Below are 27,926 nucleotides of genomic sequence, written 5' to 3' on the forward strand. Positions count from 1 at the left end.
ATCTACGGACATCCAGGCATTTCGACAGGATCGTCGAGGTAAAAGAGGGAAAGGGCTTGTGCCGTTCTCATCGTTGGGGCAGTTCCAGTGTGCAGTACCACCGGAACTGCCCAAACATGGAGGCTCATTTCCCTCTCCTCACCTGAGCAGAAGGGTCTATAGACCATTTCAATAGCCTTTTCATGCTGCCGTCTTCATCCACTGGGCTGTGGAACGCGCTTCGAGCATAGTGCTGTTGCTCTCTTCTGCGGAACATCAGGTGCTGTGCATGCATCCACAGCTTAGTGACTTGGCATTTTTCACCTGGGTGATATGGGCGGGTAAGGTGGTGCATACACCATTCACTCCTAAGCTGGCAGTGCAGTGGAAGATGTGCGCTCGTTAGACCAGCGATCTGTCGTACCTCCACCAAATGATAATGCTGCCCTCCACACCCACATGCAGGGGGTGGGGCCAGGTGATGAAAGTAAAGTGACCGATTGGTCCAGTAAGAGCGTAGCTGCCACACTGCACTGTCAGTTTAGAGATAAATGGAGTATATCGGTGTCGGTTACTTTTTTTTGCAAGCATTGCAGGCAATTTAGGCGAAGGTGTCTCGAAATAGTGTCCCCATTTGGTTTGTCTGGAAGTCTAGGCCAGGTTAACAGAGTCACTGGGGCTAACGTGGTTGGTGCTGCCAATGTATCCTATTGCTTTCTTTTAATTTTCCCAGCTTCTATAGGAGCTAGACGCTTGTAGTGAGCTGTTTTCTGCCAGCAGGATCATTCGGCAGCTACAGATTAAATCTACCAGCAGGATCATTCAGTAGCTACTGATTAAATGCTTTTTTTTTTTTTTTTATCTTTTTAGGCAACTCGCTATCAATAAGCTTGCATGTTTTACGACTACGGGGAGGTGGTAGTCAAGCATACATCAAATAATGCTGCCATCGGCGCGTTTGGTTCGAGGAGTGCTGGTCGTAACGACATTTTGTAGTTTGTTTGGGTACGTTAAAATGGTGAAAGTGATCAAATTTCTTGGCAGAGTACGTGGCACGTCGCACAGTCTTCTGCCAAGCAGACGGCAGTGGTTGTTACCATGCCACGTATTTGTAAACAGCGGGTGGTCTATTGACTTGCGCGAACGTTACGCGTCATTGACCCCACCTTCAAACACGTTATATTTCCTAGAGTTATAAACATTCGCCAACGTGAGTGTAGCGACCGAAATCTACGAGGCAACAGAAGCCTTCGTTTGTAAGCCGAGCCGACCGAGAGCGTGTAGCAGCTCTTTTTCGAAGGGCGCTCGCTGCCTTTGCTTCGCTGGCTGGCGGGCTGGCTAGGCCCGCCGTCGCAAGCAAGCGCCACAGCAGCCAGCCAGCCAGACAGGCACGGACCGAGAGAGAGAGCGCGAAAGCAACGCGAGAAAAGAAGCCAAGCAAACCAACACACAAAAAGCAGCCACGAGCAAGCGGCCAAAATAACAACAGCCAGAACAAAAAGTTAAAAAGAAAAGCAGCAAAGGCGCGCGGCGCGGGCCGGCCCTCCCCCCTGCGCCCCGCAAGATGAATTCGGCCGACTGTGCGCATGCGCAGAGCACGCCAAAGACAGACTTAAAAAGCATCAATATGGCGGCCTGTTCAACGGCAGGTGTGAGAAGTGTCGGCCTGAACTCGGGCATCGCCATGAAGGATTGCTACTCGCAAATTAAAGGAGGAGAAAAAATCTGCAGCGGCGACGCCAACTGCCCCTTCATCAACGGTAACGACGCGGGCCAGGGCGAGGAACGATGGCTGCAGTCCCTCCGACAGTTCCACAACGGGCGGAATCTCCAAATGGTCCACCTTTCGCCGTCAGTCACCGAAAAGGTAAAGCGCCGCGCACGCGCTGCGACTCCCTCGCGATCGAGTTCGAAAACATTTGAGAGACCACGTTGCGGCGGCGACGGCGTCGTCGAGAAAACGCGCTCGGGCAACGCGCGTCGGCGATCGTAAACAAACGCGAGTGGCCGATGTGCCATAGCCGACCGAATCCGCCGTCCACAAAGCAGCGGCAGCAGCAGCGCGCGCTCCGTATTTTCTTTGTGTACCTCCTCTCTCTTCTTTCGTTATCTGGCGGTTTTGTTGGTGTCCGCCAGCCAAAATTCGTCAACGCCGCGTCGTCCAGCGCGCTGATTTTCATGCGCTCGCGACGCCAACGAGGGTCTCTTGAACATGGCATGCGAAACGGGACGCTTGTATTTTTGCTTTAGCTCCGCTTTGCGCGCGATGATTTTTTTTTTTTTTTTTTCTTTGCGTGGAATTTCTTGGGGCGCGCGGCGGCGGAGGGGGAAGGGGGGATGTTGTGGGTGGGCGAGAGAAAATGGAGGAGGGGCGGGCGGTGGCCGATGTATCGATTTTTTTTACCGCATCTCGTGCTAGTATTTTTCCTCTGCAGTGCCTCTGGTTCCCGCTTTATTTTGTTCGATCGGCTGTGTGCGCTTTTATTTGACCCCCCCTCCCTGCAGCCGCTGCGGCAGCGCGCGCATTATTTACAAAATAGAAAAGATACGGACTACTTTCTTTTGTCTTGGCGCCCCCTTCTTTCTTTTTTCTTCACTCTCTGATGATGTGTTCGCCCGCGCGTTGGCCAACTTGGAGCAAAACGAATACTATGGGCTTGGACCAGAGCCATTAAAACCGTTTCCGTGGCTTCTAGTTTTAACCGGGCTTGTTCTTGGAAGCCAGCACTGTGTGGGGTTGGAATAAACTAACTTCCGGGGCATATGATGACGACGGCCGCGGTCAGATGCGAAAACTTCTCTTGACTGTGTTCGTCTGCTTTTTTTTTTTTCTTTTTTTTTTTTCCTCCATATACAGGACATCATTGATTTCTTCCAACAAACGGGCACCCTGGTGAAGAAGGTAGAAATTAACAGAAGGACGCACATAGGTAAATACGATCCACTTTTGTTCGATAGGTGTGTTTTTTCCCGCTGACCCGGTTGTCGTAGAAAGTGCGAGCGCTAGATGCGCTTGCGGAAGCAGAAATGCGTGCGTGGGTGTGCGCGGCGGTGGCAGGGACCTCTTCATTGTTGTGTCAACACGTTCTCGCATTTGGAAAAAAAAAAAAAAAAAGCTGATTTGCGTGTCTGCACGTCGACCGTTGAATCTGTCTAACTTGGTGGTTGTTTTCATGTGATTCACTTGAAATCCGCTGATATGTTAACTCAACTTGTTATTTTTGTTTGTTTAGGGCTTGTCTGTGTTTATTTTGTTCTCAAATAATTCAATACCTTTTTCGATCGCAGCATCCCAACAATCTTGTATAACACGTGTGCATTTTATAAACGTGTCAGTCGCTGGTGATTTTTCTGAGCTTATGTAGAATTGAAGTACAGGTTTATGGTGATTTCTGTTTCTTTTGAATCAACTGTTGAAGCATAGTGGTGCATTAGCAATAATCTGGGATAATGCCATCTTGGATGTCACATTTCTGCTTTTGAAGTGGGGAGGTTCGATAAACTTCTCAAAAGTATCGGTCGCCATTATAGTGATGGGGCGAAACTTCTTCAAAAACAGGTTTCAGATTGTTTTGGAGCGTTGCCGCAGTGGCCAGACTACATTATTTAGCGTTGCAGCTTTTTTTTTAACAAAACAGGTTTATAAACCACATAAAATAATTAATAATTCATATACAACAACTTAATTTAGCAAAATAGGCTTTTTCAGATGAAATCTGAGATACGGAGATATAAAATAACGGAAAACACAACACGATTGCGATTTCACAACTTCCTTAGTCACGTCCTGTGACCAAAGCAGAGTGAGCAAATAGGTGCAATTAATTATCACAAACCTCAATGCTTGTTTTCATCAGATCAATTGCTTGATAACGTGTGTGGCGTTCGTTCCAAGTGCCGGGAACGTTGGGGTTTTCGTTGACACGAGACGGGGCATGTGGAACTTAGTTGGTTGAACTGCGTTTTAGCGAACGAAATCTCACCTCAGACTTTTCGTTGGAACACACTTTAGTGAAATTCATTGCTTACCCGAAGACATTTATTGATCGTGAATCACAGTTAGGCGCCTTTCACACAGAATGCTCCGCTGAAGACCACTGGCAATGTGTTTCCAGAGTGGAAAGGAAATCATTTATCAGTCAACCGTGATTTGTGACCGAAATGTTCAGGAGGCCTACACACTTTACCCAAAGCTCTGAGACTTGGACACGCACAAGCTGCCATAGAGCTTTGCTTTTTGAGCTCCTACCGTCAGTTTGACTGTCACCTCGTGTGCGGAGAATCAATGTAGTTGCAAGCCTCAGCATGGGATAGTAGGGTCTACTAAAATCCCACACACACCGCTAGCGACCTGGTGTGTATTGCTATGACTCGGGAAATGAACCAGAAACTGGTAAAATTTCGGTCTGTATCAAAGTTTACAGACTTTAAACACTCGCACGACACCCGCAAAACCAAACGGAATGCCGCCATGTCGGTTAGATAGGGACGAAACTGCTGAATTTTCGAAACAATTGAATGTTCATGCAAAAAGTTTAGGAATCTTCCGAAACTGAACCTCCGGAGTTTTGCAACATTACTAGTTATCAATGTGCTTTGCACTCAAGTTAAATTGTAGAACAGTTTCAGCACCCTTGGATATGCTGATTAAGCTATGTCAATTGCATCATGCTTATGTTGATTTCTCAATGTCAGTATGAACACTTTCTTATTGTGTCAGTAATTTCAGTAAATTAATTCTCCTGAAAGGTTTATTATGGCCTTGGTGAAAATTTTCCAACAGCATTTGTTTACATCCTGCTCGATTGGGGCAGAGACCACTGATCTGTACTATAGGTGGCTGGATTGTACATGGCTGCTCTCTGAGCCTGGCGCCAGGGTTAAAAAAGTTACTTCAAAAGTGTACCTAAGATACAGTTAGAGTTACTCATGTGAAAAGGTACCTGGTACTCGCTTAAAAATGTACCTAGGTAAAAGTATGGTGGTTACTTCAAAGACACTTTATTAATTTTCCCCAAATTTGGAAGTAAAGCTTTTTATACCAAGGATACACACAAAAACGAGTTTGATAAATGTGCTTTATTGGTGTCAATGCAAGAAATAAGGAAAACCGCATTCACATGAGTCGGTGCTGACGTTGAGGGGCCCAGAAGATGTTGGCCACATGAAGAAACGCATGAGTCGGATGCATTTGCACCTAACCTTCGCGATGACAGGCGAAAAACTTCGAGCTTCTTCTTTTCTTTTTATTTTGTTAGTTGGAAGAAAAATAAGCTTTTTCTTTCGTAACTTTTTCAGTTTTGGTAACTGCAAAATTTGAGTCAGATTTATTGAGTGGAAGCTGTATTATATACGGCGATATTACATTGCTTTACGATTGTAATTATAATTTGTTTTAAGTTATATCTTATATTGTCTTTATGGCAGAAGAGAGCCACCACCAGGACAATATACACTTAATAGAAACTGCACATATCTTTGAAGTTATATTGACCCTTGTATAGCTGTCAGAGAGCTTCAAACACGCAACACAGTCGATTTCGGTTTGAGATGAAGGAAGCAGGTTGCTATTTTCTCTAAATAGTGTTCCGAAGCGATTCAATAAATTGGTGTCACTAAACGGCATCGCTAATCCACCGTTCTCTCAAATGAACACTGCCATTCGCTAAAGTGTCGTTCGATGAAACATCATGGGCGGGGCTTCATTTGCTACGTCGTTCGATCAAGTCTGCCTCCTTGGTCGTACCCAACTCAACGCTAATCACGGCACATGGTATTGCGTTAATACTGCAAGAGAGTTAGTTTCTACCATTTCGACGAAGTGAATAGAATAGTGCCTGTGAAAAGTAACTTAACTAAGTTAAAAGTTACTGGTAAATGTACCTAAGATAGATACAGATACCGAAAAATGAAAGTACTTGGGCTTGTACCTCAGGTACAACAAAAGTACTTAGATTCCGATTTCCAGTCACTTGTACCTAGGTACTTTACAACCCTGCCTGGCGCAGGAGAAGCCACCGGATGTTCAATGCTTGTCCTGGAAGTCTGACGTAGCTGCCGGGCTTCCTAGAGCATTCGGTCAATGCTTTGGATCATGCTTTCTGCTGTCTTGGAGTGGGTTTTGATAATCCCATTTTGAATTAAATATTGATAATAGGGCATTTGAATGTGGGAATTGTGCATGCTTGATCAGCTAGAATCTCAAAATTTTCCTATCCAATGGCTTCCCAGGAGACTTCTCTGGTCTGCATGCACTGTTCCTGCATAAGCAGACTCTCTTGAGATGACAAGAAAATCTAGTGCCTTTAACACTGTTTGAACCAGCACTCGGAAGAGTTGAAAACCCTGTTGAGCGCTCACTTTCGGGACAAGCCTGTTATTTCCTGTCGCTTGATACCTGTTTGCTCACTGCGCTATTCAGCCCTTTAGGGTAGATCAGTGGCAGACAGCTGATAACTTGATTAATTGGATGGCTGTACCCTTTATAACGAGCTGTAGCTTGGCCTAATATAAAAATTAAATAGTGCAAAGGTTAGACAAAGGAGAAGGGACAGAGCATGTACTCAGGACAAGCGCTATTTAATTTTTTATCATGCATATCCAACTTGTCCTTTGTCTAACCTTTGCGCTGTTTAATTTTTATATCATGCATATCCAACTAGCCCATCTCAATATTTTTGTAGCTTGGCCACCTAGCCTAGAAACATTTTTGACATATTTTTGGCTTTTATATATTTTTGTTAAATTGGGCGTAAAAGGTAGGCTGTTTTCATGTCAAAGGAGAGATATGCATTGAATTTTAACCTATGAGTGACTTAAACAAGGCTACCTTACAGTCCACTTTGATTATCACATTCCTTGACCAATTTGTGTTGCGAAATTTTGGATCTGTCATGAATGAATGGCTTCATTTAGTTTCTCAGATCTGTGGTTTGGCACACAGCTGTGGTAGCTATAAGTGAGCAAAAGCAATTTAAGTAGTTAGAGTAATTGTTTGGGACTGCATCAAATCACAGTAGCTAAGGGCAAAACCGTACAGTTGTGGAAGTAAATCGGAATCATTTTTTTAAAGTACCGTAGTTGGGAAACTGGCACAGGGCATTTGTTTACAGCTATTTTGGAAAGCCAGCTTTTTTAAGAAATTGGATAGTTGCCATTGCACACCATGAGGCAGGTTCTCTGGTGTACTTTGGACGGTTTCTTTGGTCGCGTGACTACCCTTTACTAACGAAAGGCTGCCATTACGGATAAAAGGGATCCGATACTCTGCTTCCCTTTGGGAACTTATGGAGCGACTGGAAGGAAGAGAAGGCTGAAAACAGATAGGTACCCATAGCTGGCAAGTGCCCCCAGTTACAACATGAGATCTGCATAAGACTCGCTCTGCCCCCAGATTCCTTGAGAAAAATTCTCTACCCAATAAGAATGCACCGTTTTCTCTGCGTCACAAAATGGGGACATTGCAGACCACTCAGTTCTATTACCAGATACACTTACTATATGTTCTATGGAATTCTCTGATCGACTGTGTTCAGCACTTGCCACTGAGCATCTGCTTGTCATAAGAGGGTCACTCTCCTCACCAGCTGTCTTCTCTGTGGACGGAGCTTTGCTCTTTGTGGGCAGACCTTTTCCTTCAGATGTTATGTAGCAGCTGATTGTAGTTTACTTATTCCACGTTCCTTACAGTCAGTGACAGAGTACAAAGACAGTAGGAGCTCCGCATCCAGCATGCAGTCGTTTCTTTCTGTCGGGATTTTGCTGCATGTGCAACAAAGTGTTATCAAAGGCAGAAAGCTTGCGCTTGAGGCAGAGCAGCTACTGGGTCCTTAACCTGCCGCAGATTATAGTTTTTTTGTTCTCTCATTTAAATTTCTTTTTTTTTCTTTTTGACGAAAGAGATGACTGTAGAGTGCCACCAGGCTAGCTTGCAGCAAAGGATAATTTCTGCTATGTCATTGTCTTCTGTGGTGGTACCGCCCAGCCCGCATGAAAGTGGACAGCTCGTACGAGTTTGACCCGCTGATCCGGCCGTGGAACTTTCCACGGACCCTGCTGGGTACGGACGCCAAGCTGAAGATGGGCAGCAGTGACAGCTTCCTTTGCGTCACAAATCTGCCCACCAACTGGAGCGTCAAGCAGTTCCAAGAGCTGTGCGAGAAGTTCGGGCCTGTTGTGCGCTGCTTCCTCATCTACCATCACGCCACGGGTATGTCCCCCTCCTCCTTTCTTTCTTACTGCCTCCGCCTGTGCCCTTCTTTGCAAAGCCTGGTGATTGACAGATAGATTATTTAGCAGGGCAGGTTGTCTGCTATAATATGAAAAACCTGGGTTGTCTCTCTAGATCTGCTAACCAGACAGATGGGCTATTCAGCAGGGTGGGTCATCTTTTAAAATCAGCTAACCGGACGAACGGGTTATTTAATGATGGACAGGTGAATATTCAGCAGAGTGGGTTGTGCGCTATGGCCTGCGAACCTAAGTCGTCTACTAAGATCTGTTAACCGGACAAATCGGTTAGTTAGCAAGGTGGGTCGTCTGCTACGACCTGCTAACCGGACAGGCGGGTTATTCAGTGACATACAGACGGGTTTATTCAACAGTAGGCAAACAGTTTGTTCAGCGACGGATAGATGGGCTATTCAACGGGGCGGGTCATCTGCTAAGACCTGTTACCGGAATGTCGAGTTATTCAGCAGGGTGGGTCGGGCCTGCTAAAATCTGCTTGCTAGTCAGATGGGTTATTCAGCAACGTCGGTTTTCTCCTACGATCTGAGGCCTGGGTTGTTTACTAAGATTGGTTAACTAGACGTTTGGACAATTCAGCAACAGACAAATAGGTTCTTCAGCAAGACGGTTTGTCTGCTAAGGTATGCAAAGCCTGAAATGTTTGCAGAACTGAGCTGGCTTTCAATACTTGGCCACAAACTTCAGCGGGTTTGGGTTCAAACTTTGTGGGAGTCTTGGGAAATTTGTGAATTAATTTTACCACATTGAATGTTGTGCATCGCCTTGTGCATCGGGAAGACTCTGAAGTAACTCTTCAGTCTGGAGTCTCACACCTGTCCTTAGCATAACCTGGCAAAGGGCAAACACTAGGATCCCCTTAAGGCGGTTAGAGTGACAGAGCAAAACATCTGACAGCTCTTCATACAAGCAGTGCGCTCTAATGGTACATTGTCACATGCTTCAAGGGGCAGTGCAACGGTTTTAATGTTAAAAGAATTGCCAGTTTGCATTTTTTATATTGTTTATACAAGCCCAAGTGACCAAAAACGCGTCACCTTTCCCCGAAAAACTGCTAATCTGCTCCGTAATCGCAAGGCAAAAAACAAATTATTTGCCGATCTGCAGCCGCCTGTGGGGGCTATGGGAACTAAAATGACGGCATCTCTGGGGGTACGCGGAAGTCATCAAACCCTGTCCCCCTCCGCTGCTACACTCGCTGTCAGCCCCGTGGCAAACCGTCCTTTGTTTCCATCGCTTGCCGCGACCTTCGAGGAGGCTACTCCTTTAAAAGTCGAAAATCGGGAAGGAAGTGGCTGGTCCCTGTAGAGAAGACCCAAGGGGAAACTACGTGAACCCCCCAGAGTACGTCACTCGAAAGTCGACGTGGAGAGTTGAGAGGCACTTCGACCTTGGATCTGTTTAATTTTTTTTAAATAAGAACTAGCACTCGCAAGAAAATGCGGTTTTCTGTTTTTCGTTCCATAGGTGACGCAGGTTAATTTCCGCAGTTAATTGGCCAAAGTCTGAAAATCGTTGCACTGCCCCTTTCAGTACAACGCTTTGATTGGCTCGCTGGGGATTTAGCTTTAGCCTGTTAACCAGTCATCCTGGAACGGGGCACAGTGGCCACTACCTGGTCTGGAGTCAGATTCTAACGTTTGAAGGACTTCATTCTTGCATTGCAGACTGCATTGCAAGCTTGGGCTTGGTTAGGGTCGGGTTCTAATGTCCCTTTGTAGCAGCTGGGGAGCTCAACCTAGCTAGTGTAGTCCGAATGGCTCTGTCCCTGCGTTGCAGACGAGGGAGCAAGGGTGGGATACTAACGTTCCTGCCGGGGTGCTCGGCTCGGCTAGGGTCGGAGAGTAAAACGGCTTCTCGGCTTCTCCTGCAGACGAGAGCCTGGGCTTTGGCCTGGTGGAGTACTGCAGCCGAGCTGTGGCCTGCCAGGCCAAGAACCTCCTGCACAAAAAGCAGGTGCAGCAGGGAGAGATCCACTGCGACTGGCTCGAGCACAACCTGGTCAACTACGCCGACCTGTACCCGCGCTGCCTCTACGTCGGCAACCTGCCCACTACCTTCTGCGACATCTACGCCTTCAGGCAGCTGTTCACCACCGTGGCTAGCCCCACCTACTGTCAGGTCGGTGTCCTCAACGAGGGGGGGGGGGGGGGGGGCGAGGTGAAAAGTTTTGGTTAAAAGTATAGTCAAGCGCTTGCAAATCTTTCCAATTACAGTTGCTCGCGGAAAATAACTAAATTGTTTTTTTTTGTTTTTTTTTTTATTTGTTCATAAAATGTGTGGCATTCAGGCTATGGGTACTGCGATTCACAATTTGTCATTCAATTGTCAATGAACAGAAATATATTGGTTTAGTTCTTGTTTTGACTTGACGCACTGCTCCCGACGTGTTTCTAGGTTGCTGTGCCAACCTCTCGCGTGCATTCAGTAGTCGGGTGCGTGTTTGTCCGTTAATGTAATTTTAATGAACAACTGTAATTAGGAGTCCGGTTAGAAGTCGCTCAACGAACATAGTTGCAGAAATGTTTGCTATAAAGTGATGCAATAATTTAGATAGAAAAATGGCAATGGTGACTTAAATACAATGGGCACGTTCAGAGTTTTCGTTACATCGGCGCTTCCAAAGCGAGGCAAACTATGGTTAGGGTTCGTTGGTAGGGTGTCGAAACACCTGACTGAAAGGGGCAGCTTGCTTGGCACCCAAAGTGGAGTCAATGATTTTTCGAGTTAGCTGGTAGGGTTTCCGCACTCCCGACCGAAAGGGGTCACCTGTTTTGCACCCGGAGCAGTGTCGACTACCGTTAGATTTAGCCGGTAGGGTGTCGCCATGCGTGACTGACGGGGGTGTCTCGTGTTGCACTGTCTGCGCAGCTGTCGATTGTCAACGGTGTGCCACAAGGGTTCGGTGTGGTGGAGTTCCGTCTGCACGAGGATGCGCGCAAGACCAAGGAGCTGCTGCACGGCCACTGCCTCAACGGCAACCGGCTCAACATCCTCTTCACCTCCCCGGGAGTCAGCGCCTACAAGCTCTACAACCGCATCATCGAGGAACAGGTCAGCCCGTCGCTGATCGAGGAACAGGTCAGCCTGTCGCTGCCGCCACCCTCTTAAGGGACTCGCATGCCACACGCGCCTTTGTCGTGAAACATATTTTTTATAGCGCTCCATGAGTCGCATTTGAGTCACTCTACACACGCACCCAGTGGGGTGCGCTTGGACGGATCCTAATCCAATTACAAAGCCTTGCTAAGGCGTCATAATCGGATTATGGCCGTGTCCAAGCGCACCCCACTGGGCAAGATGGCGGTGCGCTGAGACCGCACCTGCAAACGTGTATACTCCACTCCATTCACCCTTAAAGGGACACTGACACCCCACCAAGAAAAGTTTTTATTTTTTTCCGGGCGATTCATTATGGTGTCAGAAGACAACCCAATCAATATTTTGCTACAGTGTCACTACTATCTTTAATAAATTAAAAAAAAAAAAAAAAAAATGCAACTGCTCGAAACCGAAACTTGACTGGGAGGAAGAAGAAATATAGAGGAGAAAGTTATTGGAAGTCACTTTGCTGTGCAACTTTTTTCTGCTTGACTACGTCAAAATTGCCATCCACGAGTCTGCCGGCAAATTTTTCAGAGGGAGGGTCAAAAGAAATCGTCCACTTCTTTCCTCGCAATTATTGTGCTACAAAGGAGCTTCACGCTTAGTGCCATTGCATGCGAGTACACTTGTGTTACACTTGCGTCGACAGGCTCATGCTAAGCTTGTAACATCAAAACCCAGTGCCGTTTCATGGCCCCTTTCAAGGGATGCTAAAACAGAGCGACTTCGTCCATCTGTCGTGCGATCCCCCGCCAACCCGGAGGTCTTTTCTCCCTCCTTCCCCCCCCCTCCCTCTAGCAGGCTAAGAAGATGGAGAAGAACGGCGCGCTTTCTACTCCGCAGCTGTCGCCAGCGCTCCTGGCTCAGTTTTCCGTCGTCCAGAACTCAAAGGGTGAGTGCACTGACCGTCGCGCGCTGCGGAAAGGTTTCCCCGCATCCGAGCCAACAATTGACTCGTGCCGTCTGCTTCATTTTCTCGTTTCTCCGCTTGCCTCGCAGTCGCAAAGACCTTCCAGAAGGCCATCAATCTCAAGGGCAAGGGCAAGAACGCTTCACAGGTAGGCAAACAGACACGCTACGTCGTCTAGTGGCGCGGTCGACGACGAGGTTCTCCGGCGCATGCTTTGTACTTTAGACGACGCTTGGGCGTCTTGCCGCAGCCAAAGCACGGCAAGACATGCCAAAGGCTGGGCGTTTGAAAGTTGCCTTCTGCTTGACGTTATGGTCGAGTGCTTTCCGCGCTTAGCGGCACTTGCGGCGGCGAAAGGACAGATGGAGCCAGGACGTCTGGGCCGGCGTAGTCCGAAAGCTCGATGCACTGAGATGAGAGGCGCAAGTCCACGGCTTCAGAGTGGGGAATGAGCGAAGCAAAATGGTAACAATAATAATAATACTGATGTGCAACTAGAGAAAGAAAAAAAAAAAAAGTTGTATCATGGGGTTTTTTAGCAGTAGGACCTAGTGGTACTCAAGTAGCGCTGCCAAACCGAACCAATTCATGTGCAGTCAACGTAAAATCTAAAATGGTGGCTTCTTGGTGGTGTTTCTTGTCGATCGCTCGGGACAATTTGGTCCGAAAAATGAAACTTTCGGGCTTCAAGTTGTCCGAAACATTGGTCGTGTATATGTACAGTAGAACCTCGTTGATACGATCTCGGTTCATACGATTTCCCGGCTCATACGTTCAGAATCGAGGGCTCGAAAAATGTCCCATAGACTTACGACTGGTTCATACGTTTCTGGATAATACGATTTCCCGGGAAGTACGTCCAAAGTTTCGCTAAACATCGATCGGATTATACGTTTTCTGGGCAATGAGCTCCCAATCTTTCCGGGCAGAACGGTTGTCGCCGCACGCACCGCACGCCGAACGTTCTTGATGTCGATGTGTTCGCTTCTTGATTTTTAGTCGTTTTCATGATAGACACGTGACACGTGACTAAGAGTCACTCTCGGTTACTCTATCAAATGCTTGAAGACACCATTTAAGGCGAGACGCGGGTCTTAAAATGGTAAAAAATCGCGAAATTTGGGGTTTTTCAAAAATCACATGTTTGGATAGAATATAAGTCTGAAGTACCTGCCTGCGAAGTTTCAATGTCCTATTCGACGTCTAAGTATAAAAAAAACGATAAATACGATGCCTCCGCGACGCTCAAATCGCGAATCCAACGCAAAAAAATAGTCAAACTGCGCGCCCGCGTCGCTTCACGACCGATCGTCGGATCGCGGCCATCTTGGTCTTGTTGGGGAGCTGGTTCTCTTCCCTACGTCCTCATCCCACTCACTATCGCGACAACCTTGGAGAGCGTCCGCATTCCGCGGGTTTTCACGACCGGAATAACGATTGCTCATTGGCCCGCGCGCGTACGTCACGGGTACGTCGTGCCGCGCGCGCCTGTCATAGGCCAAGACGCGCCCCTTTCCACTTTTGCTCCTTTCCTCCTCTTGGCGCGCGCGCCTCCAGCAGCGCAAGGGGAGCGTGGAGAAGCGTCGTCTGCTTCGTTTTGGCCCGTCGCTTTGTTCGTTTCGCGGCTGAGTGCATGTTGTTTCGAAATCGTTTACGTTCGCGCGTTCGCGTCGGACATCGTTGGTTTCTCGCTACGAAGTTGCGGGAGTTTTATTTCGAGCGATCGAGATGCCGGGGGACTCTCGATTGAAGGAGAGTACGCGGCGGACGTTCGGGAGGAAGACGCGACGTGCGTGGAACAAGCGGAAGACATCACCTGCAAGTGCGCCGCTACGATCTGCGCCACTGCCGAACGCATTGGATCTGCCGGGACCATCGGCTAGCCTTCCCGTTGACGATGCTGCGGCCTCAAGCTCTGGTCCGGATGGCTCAAGTTTTGCCGGCACCACTCGCGTCGACTCTACCTACTACTCTACGGCCGAGCAAGCGCAGCGCGCCGAGCGATCGGAGCAAAGCAAGCGCGTTTTATTGGAGAAGTCGGCGACCCAGCGGAAGTTCGATCTGCTTGAAGTCAACGGATCATGCCAAACAAGCGATGCCGGGACCCAGTTTGTCATCGTTGACATGAAAGTCCTCAACGACCTCTTCGCGCACGCGAGGTGTGGAAGCTGCGGTGTGGGATCTCTCACGCTCAGCAAGGCCGCGGACAAGGAGTACGGCTTGGCCGTCAAGCTTGTGCTCGTCTGCAGCACTTGCGACTTCCAGAAGAAGCAGTTCTCCTCTCCCAGGGTTGCTGGAACAGCAAAGATCACTCCCTTTGAAGTGAACATGAGGGCCATGAAGGGGATACAATCCATTGGCAAAGGAGTGACAGCCTTGGCAGACTTCTGTGCCTCCATGAACATTTCTCATCGGGGCCTGCACCACAAGACGTACCAGGGACACCTGAAAACGCTTGTGCGGGCATGTGAGAATGCAGCAACCGACAGTGAAGCCGCCAGTGTTGCTGTCGTCAAGGGGCTCTACACAGGCTTTATGAACCGCATTGGCAACATCGATGTCATCTTCGACCGATCATGGATGACCCGAGGACGCAGCTCCCACATTGGTGTAGGCTGCATTGTGGAGTTGTACTCTGGCCTCGTCATCGACCATGTTGTGTACTCCAACTTCTGCCTTGGATGTGCCTTGGGACCGGGCCCCCGAGGACGATGGCTACAGCGACTAGTACGCAACCCACGACTGCCAGAGGAACATTGACTGCAATGCTGGCCGTATGGAGGTGGAGGCTGCGCTCACAATGTTCCAGAGGTCTCTGACCAAGCATGGTCTCCGCTACACCACCGTCCTTTCGGATGGGGACAGCCGGACATTCCATGCCTTGTCTGAAGCGAAGGTTTACGGCTTCATCAAGATAGAGAAGAAGGACTGCGTGAACCACGTCCACAAGCGGATGGGAGCTGCCTTGCGCAACGTTGTTGAGAAGAAGGCACAAGGCGAGTCACTTGGTGGGAGAGGAAAGCTGACACAGGAAAAGATCAAGAAGATCACTAACTATTACGGCTATGCTCTCAGGAGCAACAGCCATGACGTTCCAGGGATGAAGAGGGCGGTGGAAGCCACACTCCTGCAATGACCTCCACAGATGGCGCCCCAGACCACAGCAAGTGCCCCGAGGGAGCGGAGTCCTGGTGCAAGTACAACAGGGCCTTGGCAAACAGTGAGCCTCCGCCGCCGCACAAGAATCCTCTTCCGGATTGTGTTCGGGCTGCACTGGAGCCAGTGTTTGAAAGGCTCAGCAATGAAGACCTGTTGGCACGGTGTAGTGAGGGAAAGACGCAGAATGCCACTGAGAGCATGCATTCGGTGATCTGGACGCAGACTTCAAAGAATGCGAATGCCTCCCTGGACAGCGTGAAGAGGGCTGCGGCTGAAGCTGTTGCTGTCTACAACCAGGGAAGGAGAGCGACCAACGAGTACATTGCTGCAGGCCTGGGCTAGGCCACCGGTGACTGCCTTGTCCGCCGAAGCATCGAAAAGGACAGTCTCCGTTTACGTAAAGCAAACGCGGTGCACCAGAGCAGCAGTAGCGTGAAGGAAAGGTTCTCCAAGCGACACCAGGCAGGAGCATCACGAGATTACAGCCCAGGACAGCTGTAATGGCTTTTTCCAGTGCCATGTGGAACAAAGGCCCTTTTCAGGGCCAAACAAAATTACGTTTGGAGCTTGAAACTCTTGCTCGCCTCTCCCGTTGTCCAAAGTTGTCGGCTCATCACTTTAGAAGCAATTTTTAGCCTATATCAGTAATTCTTCACCATTTTTGCAATCTTCTCAAAAGCAAATTATTGCAATTTTTAAAATGATTTGTTCAGAATGCACTACACTACATCTTGATAACTATTATTGCATAAGGGTTTTCACATAATTTATTGTAGTCAGCGTTGAAACAGGAAAATGTGATTTTATCAACATTTCACTCGTTCTTTACTTCTTTCATATTTTTTTCCTAATGTTCCCATAAATGGATTACATCATCTTTTATGTCAAGTTGTTCATGAAGACTTACACTACACCTTGGTGGCAATTATTATTTATCATTGTTCACACAATTTTCTATGTTCAATGTCAAAACTTTAACTTTGATTTTCTCATCTTCATGTTTTTTGTCAACGTGCTTAGCCTTACGGGGGTTTTCATGAGGTTTTTATCGTAGCATTTTGAAACTTTTTATACCGTTTTATTCAGAAAGGACTGGACTGTGCAGTAAAGCTATTTTTTTGCAGTTTATAATGACAACAAAAATTTTATGATAAATAATGCGACCTCATTAGTGTCATAATTAGCATAATTAGTACATTTTTGTATTATAATGTAATTTTGTGAAAATATAAATAGCTTTATAATGCATGGCAGACCTTTAGCTATGCATCTACATCAATAAAAAAAAATAGTTTTGTTCGAAATGGCCTTAACGACCCGTAAGAAATTAACCAAATTAGGCAACACTATTTTTTATAACTTGAAAACTAATTGAGATATTTTGAAACTGATTTCATATTTGAATTGAGGAAGAAGGAACACATATGCACAGTGATTTTCATTAGTATAGCTGCAAAAATAAAATAGTCCATTTTAGAACCAGTGTCTCGCCTTAAACTGGCTACGCGCCTCTGAGGATGATAAACGCTTCCCTAAGAGTAACTCTTGAGCCATGTACGGGTGGTAGTAAATGAACGAACCTGACAACTTTTTGTTTGACATTTCGCGAGGTCGGCATTCCGCCATTTCTCTGTTGCCGTGCCGTAGTGCGCGTCTGCCTAGCTTCTTTCCGTACCCGTGCCCGATAACCGGCGATGGCATCGCGCAAGCGGAAACCTTTGACTTTGAGGGAAAAGTTGAACATTCTGGCACTTGTCGACCGGGATCCTAAACGGAAAAGAATTGACATCGCCAAGGACCTCGGACTGCCTGCGTCGACGGTCAACACGGTCGTGTCGAAACGGAAGCAAATAGAAGAAAATGCCCTGGTCTTCGGTGCAGCGACGAAACAGGCCCGCGGAGCAAAGCACGGAGAGTTGGAGGATGCACTGCTTAAGTGGTTTAAGCAAGCACGGGCGTCTGGTGTGAACTTCGACGGCAGCATTCTGCGGGAAAAGGCCATGGAGATAGCAGACATCATGGGTATCGAGGATTTCGCAGCTTCGAACGGCTGGATGGACCGATTTCGGGTTCGCCATGGCATCTCGTACCGCCAAGTGAATGGCGAAGCAGCCAGCGTGAATCCGGCGGATATTGAAAACTGGATTTCATTGCTTCCGGGCATTGTGAATGCCTACGCCCCACGCGACGTCTACAACGCCGATGAACTTGGCCTGTTTTTCAAGGTGCAACCCACGAAGTCCCTGAGTTTAAAGGGGGAGTCGTGCCACGGCGGGAAGGTCAGCAAGGATCGAGTAACCGTGCTGCTTTGTTGCAACGAAGATGGCACGGAAATGATCAAGCCGTGGATGATCGGGAAATGGAAGAACCCGACATGCCTGAAAAACCTTGCTCGGCTTCCTTGCGTATATAAGAACAACACCAAGGCTTGGATGACCTGCAGCCTCTTCGAAGTGTTTCTGCGGTACCTCGACGGCCGACTGGGGTGCAAAGACCGGAAGGGGCTTCTCTTTTTGGACAACTGTTCGGCTCATCCGAAGGACACGTCGTTCCTGCGCAACCTCCGAGTCGTCTTCCTGCCGGCGAACACGACGAGTCACCTGCAGCCTCTGGATGCCGGGATCATCAAGAACGTGAAGCACCTGTACAGGAAGTGCATCGTGCGACGCTTCTTGGCTCGCGTCTCCCGAGGCGAGGACCCCGGCAAGCTCACGTTGCTTGATGCAATGCATTACCTCAATGCATCGTGGGAAAGCGTGACCAGCGAAACAGTCAAGAACTGTTTCAGGAAGTGCGGGTTTCGGCGTTCGCCAGAAGTGGAGGAGCCCGAGCCCTGTGTGAGCGGTGACCCCGACCCCTGCGAGACTGAAGATGACATGGACGAGGAGCTCCGGTCCGCCGGTGCGGAGCTGGCGTTCAGCGATTTCGTCGCTGTGGACGACGACGTCCCAACGTGCGACCCCCAAACCGTTGCTGACATCGTGGCGGAGTTGCGACAGGGCCAAGTTACCGGAGACGAGCACGACGTCGACGAGGATGAGGATGAGCCAGAAACTCCTCCAAGAGCTACTTTCGCACAGGCGGTCGCTGCACTGGATGTGCTGCGGAGTTACTTTGCCACAAAAGATAACCCTGCAGCCGAGGGAGGTCTGCAGACGCTGCAAAAGGAATTGTTCCTCCCAAAAGGTCAAGGTGCGCGCCAGCAGAAGCTGACGGATGTTTTCGGTAAATGAGGTACTGTTATTAAACGTTTTTCAGCTGCACTCACGACTTCTGTTTTTTTTCTAATGCCTAGAAATGTCAAATTCGGATCATACGTTTTCCCGGATCGTACGTTTTTTTTCTCGCGTTTTTTTCGAAACGTATCAACGAGGTTCTACTGTACAATATTGCGTAGGTCACGGTTCCTCCTTAAGTTCCGAAATATCGAACGAGTTTGAATTATTGGCGTCCGAAAAGTCGGTCGGCGCCTGTATGTGCACCTTTTGTCTCCGAATTAGTTCTGGAGATTCTCGGTTAAAGAAGTCAGGGGAGACCTGGGCAAGTTGAAGAATTGAGGAATGACCTCTCGGTACTCGTTTGTGAATTCCCGGTTCCGAGTCGTACAGTGGTGAACCTCGTCGGAGGTTTCGGCTCGCAGGGTTCGCTGAGCATGCACTTTGTCTTTGCAGGTCTCCACGACTGCGGCGAGCAACCACGCACTCATAGCCTTGCAGAATTTCTTCAACCAGCAGATCTGCACTCAGCAGGCTTTGGTAGGTTGAACCGCCGGCACTCGTGCTCTCCGCGTCTTTCTCTCTCACTCTACGCCACTCACTCGGTTAGTTAAAAACCACGGTGGCGGCGCCGCTGGCACCTGCTGGTTTGGGTTCACGGCATTGCTTCAAGTTCTGAGCTTCTCAACTCTCGTTTCCAGATCTTTCTCGCTTTGCTCCTTTTCCAGGCTACGAGATGTGCCGTCTGCTTAGCAATCAAGGAGTTCTTTCACGTTTACAGAACACGTCGCTGCCCAGAGCCAACTTCTAGAGATGGAACCATAATGAGCACCAACCGAGGACATTATGAAAATCTCACGGTGGATATTCGATCGCGTGTGACCTGCCAAAGCTCGCTCGTGCACGGCGCGGGATGACAGAGATGTCCCCGTTGTCCTGTGACTGTCGTTTACGTGAAGATCCCCGCTGCCACGCTGTTGTAAAGGAAGTCTGCCGTTCACGGCACGGTCCTATAACGAATGGGCCGTCTAACTTTACAGTTTGTCCGAAAGCTCGCCTTACTCACTGTCCCCTCTCCTCCGTCGAGATAACTCCTCTTTGCGCGCACGTCGAGCTAGGCTGCGCACGTCCGGGGCAGCGGCGCGAGGTTGCTGGGGCGGTCGTAAGAAACGGGCTGCCTTTGGACGTGCGCAGGGTCAGATGGCACTGGGGCTGCCAGCTCCGCCCTCGGACTCCTCCTACGACTCGTCGCAGCAGCCCCAGCAGTCTGGCAACGACGGGGACACCAAGGGCAAGGCGGAGGAGAATGGGGCCCCCGGGGAGGAGCGCAAGCGCAAGAACGAGCCCGTCTACCAGCCGCAGTGTCCACTTAATTATTCCACCATGGATAATTCTAGTAAGCACCCGAGTTGGGCCTTTGAGGGCGCCTGCCAGCAGCAGCAGCAGCAACAGGTACGTAAGGGCGCACACGCTCGAGCCCCCTGATGAAATTCGTGCCTCGCTTCTCCGGGAAGTACCGACGGCCATCGTCGCGCAAATGTACGGGAAGCGTCCCTGGGGCAAGTGCTACGCCGCCGTTTGCTTCCCGACACTGCACAGGGCACGGGCCTTGCGCAGTGGTGCATTCGATGCTAATTGTGCAACAAACGGAAACACATTGATTGGCTTTAGGTCGCGCTGCTTTAGGAGGGATGGTGCGTCTAGCTCGAGAAAGGCGTCAAGCTACGTCGCAGGTTAGATAGCTGTGATCCTGGCGGTTGGCCAGATTCCTCCGTCACACATTTGCCAGTTCTGCAAGCTAGCTCGATTCAGTTTGCGAAACTCGTCGCCCGACGAAAAGTGTTTAGCTGATGACGTCCGCTCCAATGTGCATCCAAATCCGTGCCTGTCGGAGTTTTCTTTTGACGAGCGTCCTCTCGGATCTTTGTTTTCCATTTGCTCCACCAAATGTGCCAGTGGTTCGTGGGAAGCACCACTGAGATTGTAACGATCCAGCGCAGCGCAGTATTGTAACGTCACTCGGACCATCCTGAACCAAATGAAGACATGGTGCGCACTCCAGTTGGATGCGCCTTTCAGGCATTGTAACTGCGCTGAAGAGAGCGTCAGTGTTGCTTAGATCGATGTTGAAAACTGTACTTTTTGAACGGTATCGTTATCGGGACGTATTTTCTTCCATCTCACCGGATTGTTGAGTAAAAAGCTAGAAACAAAGTAATATAAATTCTTAATGGAATTCCTCGTGAAGAAAGATCTCATGCTCTCTTTGACGCTGCGGCTTATGCAACCGGATATTGAGCTTGGGCATTTCCGTCGAGGGTATTCATCGACAATTTCGTTGTTTGCAAGCACAGTTCAGTGCTTAAGAGAAAAAAATACTCCGACACTATGGATGTTGCGCAAGCTACTGCCCATTACAAGAAGTTTTGCAACAACTCGTTTTAGTAATCCAATCATTCATACACTCAGCTTCTTTGCCAGCATTCGAGGGAGAGTGTGCAAGATATAATGCGCTTTTATTTTCCGAAATTTCATGTCAAAAATTAGGAATCAGCCTTCCTAATCTAGTCTTAGTTTTCTTTTGATCCCATGGCATAAACAATATGCAGTTAGTAAAATTATGTCTAATACCGTTTCATGGTCTCTTTAAACAGTTGTGTGTGACAGTATCATTGAACTATTTGTGCACTTTCACGAGGATGCTTATATCAAACGTTCCAGCTTCCACTCGTATAAAGATGTGCTGCAGTTTTGGCAACAGCGGTTGCATCTCCCCTTCTCAGTTTTTCACCACAACCCATTTGCTTCGGATGGGCATAATGAATCGGTTACCTTCAGCACCATTTGAGCATCTTTCCCAGTGCATTAGAACTAGATTCTTGCAAACTTCTTTTTAAAAAAAAGCACCACATAAGAAAATGAATTTTTTCACTAAAAATTTGAAAATGTCATTTTAAATTTACTATCATCTAGAGAGTATTTTCAGAAAGTCTCAATAGTTTACACTGCATAGTTATTTTTTTATGAATTATTTTTGGTCCGCCAATGCTAAGAAGGTAGAGGTTCGAGCACTTTGAACGCATTTTTCTCCATTCCACTTTTTGGAATAAATTTCGCTTTAGGAAATCTATCATTTGAAATGGGACGAAAAGAAAGACTTACTCATTGTTTTTCCTAACTGGAATTTAATGGGCAATGAAACTGTGGCGTTGTTTCTTTGCTTTGTGGGTGTCTTTTACAAAAGATGTTAAGATTTTGTCATCAACATAAATTGCAAAAATATTTATTAGACTTTTCACCACGATGTTAGCGAATAAATTGCTTTTTTGGGAATTTTGTTTTCACAGTTGCACTCTTCAGGCATTCTGCTATGTATCGAGTGAAAATGTTGGGTATTAGGTTAGTTTTCTAACAATAGTTTTTCTAAACGAAGTCGGTGTGTTCCTGATAAAAATAATGACTTTAATATCTTTTATGATTCATGTATGCAGTTGAAACTTTACACGGCATTTTGCTTCACAACTGCCAGCATATACCGTATATTTAATTCATATTAAGCCAAAAGTTTCAAGGGCGACCCTTTTGGGTAGTGTCCCCCCTTAAACATTAATCTGTTGCAATTTTTTTTTTTTTTTTTACTGTTTAGTTTTTTCCATTTAACAGGCAGTGTGAATTTCGAGACAGCTTAGCGCTTTAGGGTACCGAGTTGTGCTCCTGAGCTGGACACCTCTTTAGGTTGGTCATCCATAGAATGTACCCAATGTGCTCAAGCTGGGGGGTGGGGGGGGATGATAGAACAGTACATTGCGAGAGGTTATCGAGTTATTTTGGTCATCCATGGAACCTAGGAAACACTTTTTCCAATTGTATTTCTTTGTCCCCTTTGAGCAAATCTCATTCTACATAGACAACTACGCAAAAGTGTAAGGCGTTTGTGAGGTCGTTGACACAATCTTTGTTTGATTTGTTTTACAAATGTTTCACATTAATTTTGCCAGCAACAGGTGGACATCTATACCTCACTTTTTGCTTTGAAATAATTTTATGAAGGCATTAAACCCTCACTCGGACAAAAAGGCAGTGTGCTTTGCTATTAAAATTTGATGGAGGCATTGGGCCCTCACTATGGCTAAAGGAGGAGACGAGTTTCATCTTAAAACATGGGATTTATAACGATTCGATGCCGGCACTGGGTTTGTAGTGTGACAAAAGAATTAGATACTCTGCGATACCCTTTGTAATATCAAACTGGCTTGTCAAAGCAAATCAACCCTTGATCTGACAAAAAAAAAAAAAGAATGGATTCTTTGCGACTAAAAGTTGTTCGATTGAGACATACAGCCACATCGAAAATGTTGGTGCGTTCTGGGAACGCGGCGGGCTTGGCGACAGTCTCGCGGACGGGTGCAGATGCAAAACAAATGGATAGAAGAAACATGTATCCGTGCCGTGAATGAACCGACACAGTGCCTGTACCGTCTGTGCGTCGTCGATGTCCGCAGCAGCAGCGCCAGGGGGCAGGCGGCTACCCGCAGCAGCAACAGCAGCAGCAGTCCGTGGAGGCGAGCAACGAAGCGATCAACATGTCGAGCGAGAGCCGGGACCAGCAGAGCCCCCAGGGGGCCTCGTGCAGCTGGCAGTCGGCCTGGGCTGGGGGCCAGAACCCCGGGGAGCAGTCCGGCCAGCCCATCATGGGCCAGGGCTCCTCCTACGACAAGCAGGTGGGCACCCCTACCCCCCCACACCGGGCTCTTGCATGCCCGACGACGGAGCTCGGTTTCTCGGCCGCTAGGGTGCCGGCCGACTTTGGTGCGGTCGCAAAGTTGTGTCTACTGTTCTACTCATGCACCTTTATGTTTTGACACGAAGATTAGACAGTTGTGTGGGATAGAAGCCTACACTAATACACTAAAAAAGCTAAAATTGCAGTACAGTAAAGCCTCGTTGATATGTTCCTGGTTCATATTTTCACGGGTGAGAGCATGAAAAATGTCCCATAAACTTGCGCTGTTTTTTTTGTTTTTTTTTCTTGGTTTATACATTTTTGAAAAACGGCTTCTAGCAGCAGATGCAGAGCAGTCTGCCCGCTGATAACGCCGCCGGTGCGTCTATTGTTCTCCGCAACCTCCGAGAGCCGTCAAGGTGCACGAGGGTGTTTTGATTGGAATTACAGATCACACAGTGCTGTTTCACTGTCTTAGCTCATTATTCGATTAGTCAAAGAATCTTTTCTATGAAATAATAACAAAGGATTCCAAGTACATACTTTACGTATCCCGATTGCAACTCCAGCGGCTTGGGCGAGAATGTCGGCACTCTTCGCCGGCGTTCTCGGCTGTTGGCTGTTGGCGGTTAGCGCTGTCCCGCTGATGCTGTCCGTCATTTTCCTTTTGCCAAGTACTACCGCTGGAGAAAGTGGCGCAAATGCTGTCGTAACGAGCAACCAAAGCAGCAGCGTGAAAATCAAAACCCAAGTACGGCCGTCTACTGGTTGAGCTTCGCCCGTGCGAGCACATGTCCACTTCAGTTGTCAGCTCTGGAATAGCATGTTCGCTTATGGCTTTTTAAGTGTTTTCGAAGTAGACACGTGATAATGGGTCACTTTCGGTAATTCCAGCCAGCACTTTGAGGCTTTGTTCGAAGGGTTGAAAGCACCGATTGCAAGAGTGCACAAGAGTAACTCAAGACGTACAAGGGTGTAGTAGCGGTAGTAGTGAGTGAATGAATCTAGCATTTCTTTGTTTCTTTCTTTGCATTGGTTCAGCACCGGTTGCTTCATCAAGTTTCGCCAACGCTTTGGCAGCTTTAGTTTTGCGTTCCGCCCCAAGTCTGCGCTATCCCATTCTGCCATTTTTCCTGTGCCGTGTAAGCTCGTTTCGTTCTGCGATCGCGTCGCGAAAGCGGCGCCATCGCAGGACTGCTTGTTATTGCGTGTTTTTGAAGTATTTCTTTTTTTTTCTTGCGTGTGTGTTTGTGTGGGCCTTTAAAATTGTAATTGCAGATCATATGTTTTCCTGGGCAATATGTTTTTTGTTACAGTTTCTTCAAACCGTATCAACAAGGTTCTACTGTACTAGGAGAAAAGTTTGATAAAAAATGTAATTTCAGTTGGTTTAGGTACTTCTGGTTCAGTAGAAAAAACACAAAATTTGGAACAACATGATATATGTATGACAGGAATACTCCTAATAATTACCGAAAAACATGTTCCTCAACATGGCCTAAAATGCATGGTGAGTTAATACTTACCCTGTGTTTTTAAGCTGTCAAGACGGGTATAGCCGTCTATTTGCAAACGAGTAGGAAGTGGCGGTACCTAGTGGTAGAAATGCAAAACCAAAAAAGAAGGTCGCACGATAGCCGACTAGTTGCCAGTGTGCCTGATACGTTTAGCTTTGCCATTTCTGTGGGAATGCATGGCAAAATTGCAGATTTTGTTTAATGTAGGACCCAAACTCATAAACCCTTCAGATTGCGTAGTCGGATCATTCGCAGACCTTAGATCTAAAAGTTGTAATCGCACTTCTAGAGGTTGTGTCCGCCTGCCAAGTCTCGCGGTTTCGCTCGCATTGCAGGAATCCGAGATGTCTCCGTCAGATCGCAAGCGCAAGGTGCACCAGCTGATGCCGTCGCCGGAACCAAGTCCCGAGCACGGCTACATCGGCCAGCACTCCCAGGCGCTGGGAGGCCATTACGCCGACTCATACTTCCGCTACAAAAAAATGAAAGTGGGCACCTAAGCGGGAGTATGGGCCCCACCGCCCCAGCCGCGCTTCGGAGCCCTCCCCCCGAACCCTTACTTCCCATGCTTCAGAGGCTGCGAGTCCTATCGACTCAAAGAGAACAAGACAACAACAACAAAAAGCGTAGAAGGCCCTTGTTCAACGCAGCGACCTTCCTCGTCTCTCTGTTCGATCCTGTTCCCCCTCCCTTCCCCTTACGACCTTTTGCAGTTGTCGCTTGAGGTTGCCCTCTCTTTTTCTCTCTGTTTCTCGAGTTGTTTGTACCACATCCGTTTTCGTGTCTGTCATCGATTCGTCGCGCCTTTCGGTGCGAGAGGGGTCAAGGAAGCAGGGGTGATCGAGACTAGCGAAAGAGCCACGTTGCAGACGGAACTTAGGTCGTCTGCTCCGCAACGTGCGGGAGGTGCCCCTTTTAAAGTTTTCACTTTCGAAGACCCTCGGGAGGACAGACGTATGCAACGCCGCGTTTCGTTTTAAGCTATCCTGTTTTAGCGCGTCGCGGGTACAAACGGTCATCCGAACCAACCGGAATATGTGCCGTCGAAAGGCGTCTCCAACCTGTCTTCCGTTCGTGGAGTCGTGTGGTTCGTCCCTGCCCCGAAACCTTGTTTCGTTTCATTTCCCGATTGGGAGTTTCGTATCCTGGTGACGTTAGTTTGGGGATGACGCAGCAAGTTTTCGCTCTCTAACGAAGACGCGAGAAGCATCAAAACACAAGGAGCGTTGGGGTCCCGAGACAGCGGGCCTGGAGCCGGGTCGGGTCTTTTTCTTTTTCCCCGAGCACGCCCGCCCGCAAAACGAGAAGTTGGACGCTTCTCCCTCCCTCTGCAAGCCGCCGTCAAAGTTGTTCCATTTATGCGAACGAAAGAAACAAAAACAATGCCACCTATGCAGGCTCTTCCACGAGAGTTCCACGCCGGCCCGCTGTCTCACGTCACATACCCCAACCACCTTGCAAAGGTTAACACTTGTGCACAGCCAACAAGTAAACGAAAACCGACTCGCAAAAAAAAATGTCTTGTCAAACACCCCTGCTCCCAGCAAAAAAAAAAAAAAAAAAAGCCTGCTTTGTCGCGTTTTGAGCGGCCACTGCAGTGAAGCCGGCTTTACGTGGTGTCTCCTGGTACACATTCTGCAGACCGCCGTCGCGGACAATTTTTTCTGCGGGCCGCATTTTTAGAGATTCGTGGTGGCCTCGCCAATCAAATCTTTTTTTCCCCTTATCGTTTCTTTGTACATGTAAAGCCTCGTTCTTCTTTTCATCTTTCCCCCTCCCCCGTCTGCAAGTTCAGCACCTGATGCAATGTCGAGTTTTCTTTGTTTCACCTGTACAAAGATGACGATGCTGAGGCGAGTTTGTCGAGAAGGGTCTCCGTTTTTATTTTTATTTTTGCACCCATTGAGTGTGGCTGCTCCGGTTCCTTGTGCTTGCAGACCGTGTTGTCGAAGTGCATTCTCCCTTACTGTGTTGCGAGGTGAAGGCGACCTCGAAGTTACAAGACGAAAGGCGAGCGTACAATGTGGAAGCCCCTCTCCATATTTTTTTTTTTTTTCATTTGTTTCGCCGCTGTTGGCTTTTTCAGACTTGTATATCTCAAGATCAAATGCTACCCATGCAAAATACGCCGTGTATCTATTTTTTTTTTTTCATTGTGTTGTATTATTGTTACATTTATTTTGTGGACACACTACAAGCGCGCGAAAGTGTTTTTGTTCCTCTGTGCAGTATCTTGAGTTCCCTCCCCGTTTTAGCCACGTAGGCCGCCACGGTTTTACACGGACCTACACGCGTGACCCTGTTCGTTCTTTTGCGTGAGGAGGCTCCGTTTTTATAACCCCACTTTTAAACCTCGCGCGACCAGTGTTGCACGATTTGTTTTCGTTTTTTTTTTTCCTTGAGTTTGAATGAGTTGTCATAATCGTCCCTCTCCTTATGATTGTTGTACATATAGCCATCGCCCTCCCCCCTTCCCAAGGACTGCTTCACAGTTAACCATACCAGGCATACTTTCCTAGCAAAGACTTTGCCCAGTATTTTGCGACTGGAGGTAGGCGGCAGTAGTGTGGTAGCTTGTTTGGCGGTAGAATCGCCATCTTATCTCGTAGCACGTTTTGTGGCTTCACCCTCCTCTCCCCCCTTCGTATTTATATACAGCCCGACTATACACCACAGTAACTTCCACCAGTAAATGCTTGGTCCGATCAGGGTTTTTTTTCCGTAGTGCCATATATGCGATTACACTACCAGGTCTAATGTCGATGCAAAGTGCATGGAGTATAAAATGGCGCCTGTTGGTTGGTATTTTCGCCTCCTTTTAGAATGCCTTCTCGCTTCCAGTCTTTTTTTTTTACTTTCCGGTGCTTGTTCGCGAACGTCGTCCGTCCCGCGGCTGTAGGCCTCGGGTGTGACAAAACGCTCCGCGCGTCTCGTTCCTCGACTTTTTTCCCGCCTGCTGCTAGTCGTCTCTCCGCTACGTGCAACGTATACTCATTTGTATCCATTCTGTGTATATAATTACCAGTCAATGTTACGTTTCAAGGAAATAAAAGCTCCGTACTCTCAAAGCA

At 48.0% G+C, this 27,926-nt stretch overlaps 1 protein-coding gene across 3 annotated transcripts; it reads left to right on the plus strand.

The window, feature by feature from the left end:
* The first annotated feature begins 1,576 nt into the window (after positions 1-1,576).
* Positions 1,577-27,926, plus strand: LOC8043542 (ribonucleoprotein PTB-binding 1). 3 transcript variants are annotated; one of them, XM_029985544.4, is made up of 11 exons: positions 1,577-1,846; positions 2,837-2,909; positions 7,964-8,188; positions 10,100-10,347; positions 11,098-11,280; positions 12,133-12,223; positions 12,331-12,389; positions 19,072-19,155; positions 19,810-20,067; positions 23,118-23,336; positions 25,191-27,926. In XM_029985544.4, the coding sequence occupies exons 1-11, from the start codon at positions 1,607-1,609 to the stop codon at positions 25,353-25,355; spliced, it is 1,845 nt and encodes a 614-aa protein (XP_029841404.1). In that variant the 5' UTR covers positions 1,577-1,606; the 3' UTR covers positions 25,356-27,926. The 3 variants fall into 3 exon arrangements, with proteins under 3 accessions (XP_029841404.1, XP_040358992.1, XP_029841405.1); XM_040503058.2 differs by having other exon boundaries at positions 1,578-1,846; positions 11,098-11,307; XM_029985545.4 differs by having other exon boundaries at positions 1,578-1,846; positions 23,121-23,336.

This window comes from Ixodes scapularis, unplaced genomic scaffold (assembly GCF_016920785.2).
Source record: "Ixodes scapularis isolate PalLabHiFi unplaced genomic scaffold, ASM1692078v2 PGA_scaffold12__126_contigs__length_90152505, whole genome shotgun sequence".
NCBI lineage: Eukaryota > Metazoa > Arthropoda > Arachnida > Ixodida > Ixodidae > Ixodes > Ixodes scapularis.

What these genes read in the sequence shown, in the direction of transcription:
- LOC8043542 (XM_040503058.2), top strand. Translation starts at nt 1,607, where the DNA reads ATGGCGGCCTGTTCAACGGCAGGTGTGAGAAGTGTCGGCCTGAACTCG. An exon ending in AGGGCAAGAACGCTTCACAG is followed by an intron (nt 12,390 to 19,071) that starts GTAGGCAAACAG and finishes TTGTCTTTGCAG; the next exon opens with GTCTCCACGACTGCGGCGAG. An exon ending in AGCAGCAGCAGCAGCAACAG is followed by an intron (nt 20,068 to 23,117) that starts GTACGTAAGGGC and finishes CGATGTCCGCAG; the next exon opens with CAGCAGCGCCAGGGGGCAGG.